Source organism: Thamnophis sirtalis, unplaced genomic scaffold (genome assembly GCF_051295495.1).
Source record: "Thamnophis sirtalis isolate CommonGarterSnake01/CBP01778 unplaced genomic scaffold, rThaSir2_p1.2 scaffold_1, whole genome shotgun sequence".
Lineage (NCBI taxonomy): Eukaryota > Metazoa > Chordata > Lepidosauria > Squamata > Natricidae > Thamnophis > Thamnophis sirtalis.
This window is the reverse complement of record NW_028261381.1, coordinates 77,579,341-77,588,256: the sequence shown is the minus strand read 5'-3', so window position 1 is coordinate 77,588,256 and position 8,916 is coordinate 77,579,341. Positions and strand designations below refer to the sequence as shown.

General features: G+C 38.3%; 1 protein-coding gene across 1 annotated transcript in view; it reads left to right on the top strand.

The window, feature by feature from the left end:
* The first annotated feature begins 7,821 nt into the window (after positions 1 to 7,821).
* Positions 7,822 to 8,916, top strand: part of TH (tyrosine hydroxylase) — a 30,325-nt gene continuing 29,230 nt past the window's right edge. The window contains exon 1 of the mRNA XM_087716791.1: positions 7,822 to 7,948. Within this exon, the coding sequence (XP_087572917.1) occupies positions 7,859 to 7,948 (90 nt within the window). The 5' untranslated portion in view covers positions 7,822 to 7,858. The remainder of the gene's footprint in view (positions 7,949 to 8,916) is intronic.

The window sequence follows — 8,916 nt, the reverse complement described above, 5'->3', positions numbered from 1 at the left end:
ACACTGGTTGAGAAAAATAAGGTCACAATCATAGACATCGCAATACCAGGTGATAGCAGGGTCACCGAGAAGGAACATGAAAAAAATCGCAAAATACCAGGACTAAAAAATTGAAATTCAATGACTATGGCACAAACCAGCAGTGGTAATTCCAGTGGTAATTGGCACACTGGGTGCTATTCCAAAAGCACTGGAATTACATTTAAAACAGTTAAAAATTGACAAAATCACCATCAGTCAAATGCAAAAAGCCACACTGCTTGGATCTGCACACATATTACGAAAATACGTTACGACATCCTAGGCCCCTGGGTGGGGCCCGACTAGTAACCAATGCCAAATCCGGCGAAACAACTGGCCGCTGTGATACAATTGTATAATTAATAATAATAATATTGGTTTCATACTTTCGTCTACTGTACCTTGTTGGATTGACAAAATCCAAGAAAGTTCAGTTTGAACCCAAGGCTTATAGAGCCTTGTAGTCACTTCTGAATAAGTGCCGATCATGGAAAAATCGCCATCACATCCCAATTAGCAGGATGGGGCAGATGGCTTAACTTTGGAATTGATTAAGTTTATACAATGCTTGGTTATCCATTCATTTTGAAAATACATAGTGTTCGTTCCAAATATAGCCAAGAATAGTTCTTCCATCATTACTTTTTTTCTAACTATTGTCCTGCTTTCTTGCTGTCCATGTTTTAAATGCCTGTTTTATACTTAAAAGTTTCTGTATTGACTAAAGACAACTTCTAGTATTTAGCTCCGTTGTTGAGTCATTAATATCCCTTTTAAAATGTTTTGTTTACTTCTTGCCCTTTTTCTGGGCCTTGTCAATTTTAATTGTTACAACAGCATTTCCATGTGAAAAGTAAGATATGCTTTCTTTATTTTGGGACTAAATACAGTAACAAAAAAAAAATCACTTCCTAATAATCTAACAGAGCCAAAACATTGTCTGCATTTTTTAGAAAAAGAAATGTCAGCCAGCACTTCCCATCAGTGGACATCACATTTTGAGGAAACTAAGAATAGTTTGAGATCAAAAAGTCTTAATAACATCCAATCATGTAACATTTGGGGGTGGGGTGGGGGACGATGACAACATTCAGTCCTCTTATCAGAATGTTTATATTTTTTCATTCAGTATTGGGTACCTGCCTGAAGTATTATCACAATATATTTACCTTTATAAAAGGCAATTGTGTTTGAGGCAGAAGATTAGTCTTAGTGAAGACATTCTCTATGTCTGTGTAAAAGGTGGTGGCCCATTTTAGGTGAAATTAACAACAAAGGATCTTCAGAAAAAAGGAAAGATCCTTGTAGAAAAGGAGTTATTAGCAGTGGAAAACAGATTGAACAATAACATGGGCAGCTTAGTAGTTTTACCCATGGTAATGAAATGTGTTGCGTTTGTATTCTAAGGAGTTCCCAATTTTCATAAATGCATAAAAATTATCGCTTGACATAACAGACTGTATCTGATTTTACTGTATAGTAAAAAAAGTGTCACATTGAGCAATTTGGATTTTAATTAATAAAATATAGAAATCTCAATGCAAAGTTGAAATTTACCATTAAATGCTCTTTTCTATGTTCATATCTGGGTGTAATATATACAGTGATACCTTTTGTAAATTCAGTTTAAAATTTATTCAAATCACTTTTCTATTTTGATATTTCATTTAGATATCCAATATATCCTCTTTACCCATATCATTCTTGCAACTTGTCATGTTTAAATCAATAATTAGTGAATTTCAGTCTTATCCAGTATGTTTCTGCCGTGACATTTGTACACCATCCTCTGTGATGTTAAACTTTTAAAATTAATTTCTGAGTCCATAATTCAGAAATGTTCATAGAAACCACTGTTAAAGTGTTTGACCATTTTGTAGTAAGGCATCAAATTAGAGTATTCTTCTCCTTTAATTGCAATCTTTAGTTTCTTTCGGTCCCTTTAATTGTCCAAAATCCAAAGACCCATCTTATTATGTTTTCCCCCCAATAGCTACAGTTTCTCATAGGAAGGACTCTTATAATTAATATTAAATTATTAATTCAAATTATGTTCAAATCCATCTAGACTCTTAGCTTGATTGTAGATTTCCAAAATCAATACTCTAAATACTCTGTTGCTGTTTATTCCAAACATGTAATATTTTTAATCCTTAAATTCAGATTTAAAATTTCTTTTATGAAGTTTTACTTAGTGAATGCAATACACTACAATACAAACTTTCAAAGTTCTAAGGATTTTTTAAACGTTTTTTAAAAGCAGTAAAAACTAATTTCAAGGTGATTAAGAAATGAGGCTCCATTTTAGCTTTTTGTCCACAAAAGTTGCATTATGACTGTAAATTTAGAGCTCAATCCCTCAATTTACGGCCACTCAACTCATAAGATGACCACAAAACCCGCTGTTCCTGAGGCCTAATCACAAGGAATGGCTGCTCAGTGAGCACATGGGCAATTTTCTCCTTTTTTTCCAAATAAATTTCACTGGACAGAACTCCACATCCAGCCATCAATCTTAGCTGTAAGGCTGTCCTTCTTTGCCATGGTCTCACCAGAAGTCCCTAACAGAATTTGTCCTGATTAGTATTGAAGGTATTATTTACTTCCATAAGTCACAGAAGGGCCACTTTACTTTGAAGTGAATGAAACTTTTTGTCTTTCTTTCATTTTGCAATAGCAATAACAAGAGCACTTAGATTTATATACCACTTTAAAAAGCTTTACAGCTCTCTCTAAGCAGTTTACAGAGTCAGCATATTGCCCCCAACAATCTGGCTCCTCATTTTACCCACCTCGAAGGATGGAAGGCCGAGTCAACCTTGAGCCTAGTGAGATTCGATCTGCCAAATTACAGGCAGCCGGCAGTTAGCAGAAGTAGCCTGTAGTACTGCACTCTAAGCCCTGGGCCATCACAGTTCTTTTTGTTGTTTTGCTTTTAAACCTCACATAATAAAAGAGCTTTGCTCCTTCTTGGTTTCTTTCCCCTATAGGAATTATTGAATCCCTGATTATACAATGTGAGAAATATATATGGTCACCCAGCTCAAGCAGTTGTGATTCTGGGTGGGCTTCAACCAACAAGCAAGGGAAAAATGCAATTAAAAACAACAAGGATTAATTAACAGGAACCCAGAATCCTCCGGTTGGCAACTCCAGTCAATCTGGCCTTAACATTTAAAAAAATTGTGGTTTTAGAATAAAAGGCCAGCAGGATTGGGGCCAATTGTATATTGGAGATCTTTTTCCAAAAGGCAAAGCTTCAGCTCTACCATTAAATTTAATTCCTGCGTTTGTAAGTCTCCTCTATCAAATGGGGGAAATGCAACTCCGAGGAACTGTATGATAGGACAGGTGTGAGTAGAATCTTCTTGAAAGCAAAACAATTAAGCAGAGTCTGATTATTCCTACATTCATTTCAATGGTTTTAAAGCACTTTTTTTTTTTGTTTAACCAAAGCAGCCTATGTTTATTTGCAGGGGAAAAACGTAGACTCTGAAGGGACCTGTTTTTAGAGCCCTCCTTCTGGAGTGGGACTATTCATTTCATTGGGATGACACAAAGAATTGCAAACAGCAATCAGCCGCCGAGTTGCTATATAATGAAAGGGTCTGAAGTTCATGTAACCATGCAGGATTTTAATTCTATTTTTCCTGTTGTCTCTCAAGTCCGAGAAATCTTGCTGCTGGTGGTGATAAGCCACGAAGAATCATTATGGGTTATTAAACTCTATTGCTTTTGCTTTTCTTGATTGGAGCTGTAAAGGGAGAATGGCAGAGTTTTCAGTGAATGCCAAACTGGGCTGTAATTGCCTCAAGTGACAGACTGTAATTATTCAAGATTATAGGAGAGAGAGGGGGGAGGGAGGGAGGGGGGAGGGAGAAAGAAGAAGCTATATGGAGATTGGGCTTCACGAATAGATCTGTATGAACTTTTCTGTTGGTTGTTTCCTCTTTCCATCATCTGTAAGTAATTGTCCTCCATGCATTTTTTTTTTTGGCAAATGATATATTAATGTACATCTATGAACAAGAAGGGACAATATTCATATTATACTACCTGACACTCAAAATGGAGAGTACACTTCATCTCTCTACTCCGTGTCAAGCAGCTTTTGGCCAGGAATATTTTGCTGCTTGGACCAAAGCTGTCAATCAGCATTTTTTTTCTCTCTCTCCAAAGGCTTTTGTCATCTGCAACAGGCAGTTTCCTCTATTGCACTCGATGGTGAAGGATATACTACCCAATGTATAGCATATTTCACAACCCCTTGCTAAATTACTCAGCATCTAATACCAAGGCAGCTGCTTCATTACACTAAATGTCAAGCTTTGTCCTTGGGCCAATGGATAAGACCAGTTCTATCCAGATGCTGGTACTGGAATGAAAAACAACTTCATAGTTGCATAAGCAGTTCGGACCAGTTCAGGCGAACTGGTAGCTCCGACTATCAGCTGGGAGCAAACTGGTGTGCCTGCCCACCAGCCCCTGCGTTATACAAACCTATATTGTCACAATTGAGTCTTGTGGCAGAGAGGATTGCTGTGCCTCAGCTGTTTTCTTCCCCAGCAGTAATGCGGAAGTCAGGTTTCTCCCAAACTGTGTATGCGCATGTGCGCAAAGTGCTCAATCACCGAACCGGTTATTAAACTGGTAGGATGACACCACTGTGTGTCAGGAATAGTCTCTCTTTTCTATGTAAGGTTCTAATAGGATCAGAGTTAACAGTGACTGCCAGGGAAAGAGATCTTAGAATAATGGTAAACAGTTCATGAAGGTGTAAAAGCAGTATACAGTACATCAACTGTGTAATAAAAGCCCAACAGCATGTTATGGATAATAAGAAATGGTATCGCAAATAGAGATGTCAGTATTGTCGTGGCACGATATAACCGTGAACGTCAAAAGCGCACCGACAACACCGCGGCGCTAAAACCGCGATGTCAAAAGCGAGCCCACAACAGCGTGCCGACAACAGCGCGCCGACAGAAGCGCGATTTAACTTAAGGTAAGGTTTAGGGTTAGGTTTAGAGTTAGGTTTAGGGTTAGGTTTAGGGTTATTTTTAGGGTTATGTTACAGCACGCTTCTGTCGGCGCGCTGTTGTCGGCGCGCTGTTGTCGCGCGGTTTTGACAGTGCGGTTTTGTCACCGCGCTTTAGTCACACGCGCTTTAGTCTACCGCGGTTTTGTGGTGGAACCCAGTATTGTAGTGCCCTTATATGTAAATCAATGGTGTGAAGACATCTGCAATATTTAGGTCCACGGCATCTAGAAAGGATCTATAGGAGATCTAGAGAAGGTTCAGAGGAGAGCATTTAAGATGATCACAGGGGTGAAGCAGTTTTGCTGAGAGGAAAGTTGTGGCATTTGCCACTTTTTAGTCTTGAAAGGAGGCAAATGAGACAGGGCATGATTGAAGTGTACCAGTGTGGATAAAGTGGAGAAGAAAAAGGCAGTTCTCCCTTTCCCAGATGCTGGAACCACATATTCCCCAATGAAACTGGCTCTTGGAAGAATTGGGTCATTTTTTAAAAAAAATGCAGGTTGAGAAAGTAAAAACCATTTTATATTAGAATGCACAGCAAAAAAAACAAGGAAATAATCTATGTCTCTTTGCCATTACATCTGTCTTGCACAGCAGTCCAACACTTGTGGAAAAATCAGTCAGTCAGTTAATCAATCAATCAATCACCAATCAATCAGAATAGAGCTGGAAGGCACCTTGGAGGTCTTCTAGTCCACCCCCTGCTCAAGTAGGAGACACTATACCATGCTAGAACTCCTTAAAACACTATGCTAGAACTCCTTAGAAAAACATCCGCAAAAAGATACGACGGCAGTGCCTGAATTAGACAGACAGTTCTTACTACATTCTTGGAAAGTAATTATTCACGTTCCAAAAATGTATACAAAACCCATAAGAAAGGATTTGAGTGATGGGCACATTTCACATGGAAGGTTAAGGTTATAATGTCCATACACACCTGGAAGGTATATTTTCCCTTCTTTATATCTCCAAAACAATGCTCAGAAGTCAAAGCAAGCATCCCAAGGATTCATATTGTTGCCCTTGATCATGCCATTTCTTTCATCTCTTTTGCATTTGAGTTTAAGCTCAATTTGAACTGTTTCTCTCCCATTTGATCGGTTCCACTAAGCCAACCCCCCAGGGCAGTTTTCATTTTTCTGCTTGTTACAGGAACCACATCACACAAGTTCCTTGATGCATTGTTCTCTAATCATCTTTTCAGATAGGATCTGTTGGGAGAACAAAGTGACATTCATAATTCTCTTTAGATTATATCTATCAACTTGTCTCTCTCTATTATCACATTTGACTACTGTCCCAAATGCTAAGACAGGCATAGATACCCATTAGAATTATGTGCAACTAAAGCAAAGAAATTAGTAGCTACATTGAGGGACTCTAAGGATTGTAAATATCAGCTGGATGTTACCCTAGTGTAGCAATTCTTCCTTCTGGGAACTAAAATGCTGAGGATTATGTAATAGGAAAGATGAGGAGGCCAGTTCATTTCACTTCATTAAAAATATGCTTACTTCTAAGAAATTGCTACTATATATCTATTTCTGTTACCATTCCAAAGAAGATATAAATCAGCCTCTCTAGCAATTTTATCCAATCTGCTAGTTTTCCCCACTTTTTGGAAACAAAATAATTAAGTTTCATTCTACAAAACATCTCCTACCCATTATGAGGCACTGGAAAAGAGGAAGAACAAAGGAAGAAAAGGAAAATTGACAAACCTGGTCAATAGATTCTCATTCAACCAATTGATGAATCAGTGAATGCAAAAAGTTAGCTAAATATTCTATCTCTGATCAGTAAACTATCATCCTACTGCTGGGTAAAAACTAATTGGTTGAATTTTCATGTCAGTCTTTCCTTTAGGTCAGTGTTTCTCAACCTTAGCAACTTTAGGATCGGTATGGACTTCAACTTCCAGAAGTCCCGAGCCAGGAGTTGAAGGTCACATGTCTTCAAATTGCTAATGTTGGGAAACACTGATCTAGGTTCACTGTCAATTTGCCCACTCTGGATTTGGACTTGACAAACAACTTCTTCTCACTCATTTGCTCTGCCTCTGGCCCTTATTGTTCTCTGAACTGAGATGAGAGAAAAACTAGCACATTGGGCCACAGTGACAGCCATCCATTTTATCGCTATTTTACTGCCTAGCAAAAGTAGAAAACATCTGGCTATTGCTGAGGGGCCTTTGTAGGATTTTTTCCCCCCAGTTTCAAACATCGGGTGGGACTGTTAACCTTCAGAGAAAATCCACTTAGTTCACATTTTAATGTGAGTTTATTTAATTTTCACCTCCCAAAGCTTTGGACAAACTAGTACAAAATTAAGCAGTGGTATCTGCAGCTTTTCAATTTTTTTGCAATATAACCTATCACTTAAGAATAACTAAGAAAATGTGTATATTTGGAATAGGAATATACACAAAAGTACATGAGGGAAAATAGGTAACAGACAATTCACTGAGAATGTTCAGCATGCATATGACTAGAGGAAGCTGTAGTAAAAAGCCAGGGTAAATAACTGAGCAAATACTTTGGGTGCCAGGGAATCAACTGTGTGTTTGCAGGAACTGGGTGCCTGTCATCTTTGTGGCAATTACATTTAATGGGACACAAGTGTTTTTTTCCTCTGCATCTCTTCCCTCCTCCTCTTTTCTCTCCCTGAGGCTGAAGGGGAGGGAGGTGGACAGAGGGGGATCAGAGAGGGTCTTTGACGTCAGACATGCCCTATAAAAACCCAGAATAAGAAGGAGAAAACAGTGCTGGAAGCTAAGCGAGTTGATCAGCCAAGATGCCAACCCCAAACGCCTCCAGTTCTTCAGCCAAAGGCTTCCGGCGGGCAGTATCAGAGCTGGACTCTAAACAAGCCGAGGCCATCATGGTAAGCAAAGATGCTCTCAGCCATCCCTGGGATGAGATCTTGATTTACAGAGACAGGCAAATGTAGGGAAGGAAGAGAAACCTAACTTTGTATCATGAGCATCAATCTATTGTGGGAGAATCCCAAAGCTAGGCAGATCGGTCCTTAGAAATGTTGGCGCTAATTATTAGTACCAGAGAATAATGCAGTTGCCCAGAAGAAGCATGCCAGTGATGAAAAAGTGATGAAATAAAAGAAAAATATTATAAAATGGGAAAAATGTGGAATCATATAAAAGCTAGGCTAAAACTAAAATACTAACAAAAGGCTTTCTTTTATTACTGTATGTTTGAATTGCTTTGCATGTCTTATTATTGCCTAGAATAGGAGTTTTACAATATTCTAGTTTAGTAGAAATTTGGTGCGGTTATATGCCTTACTTTATTTCCTTGTTTTTGCATGAGAGAATAGTGATTCGTATCCAATGGCAAATTGCTAATACCTTCTTTGTAACACTGAATCTCAATTCGGTTCTGCATTTTTCCTTGCTGCAGCATCCGAGTTAAGTCTGCAATATAGATAGGCACAGAGAGAAGGTTATAACTCCCCAAAAGACTTGATATAACTATATCGGACTGTATTCAAGTTTTATAGATATTGCTAGCTATAACTTCATGCGTGATCATTGCACTTCTAGCACCAAAGGTAAATCTCTCATTTTTAATTTACTTATATTTTTGACCGCCTATCCTCAAGTACATAAGACTCAAGCACTGCATATATGGGTGTCAACCAGCCTTCTGAGTGTTCTTGGAATATTTATGAAGATGTCATATAAACATCCACCCTAGCAGCTTGAGCATAAAACACTATCGATTACATTTCTCTTGCTTTCTTAGTTGCATTTCCACAGGACATCAGTCCATAGCAAAATATACTTTGTTCCTATATTGCAGACCCAATGAATATTGCCCCATCTTCCAAGAAAC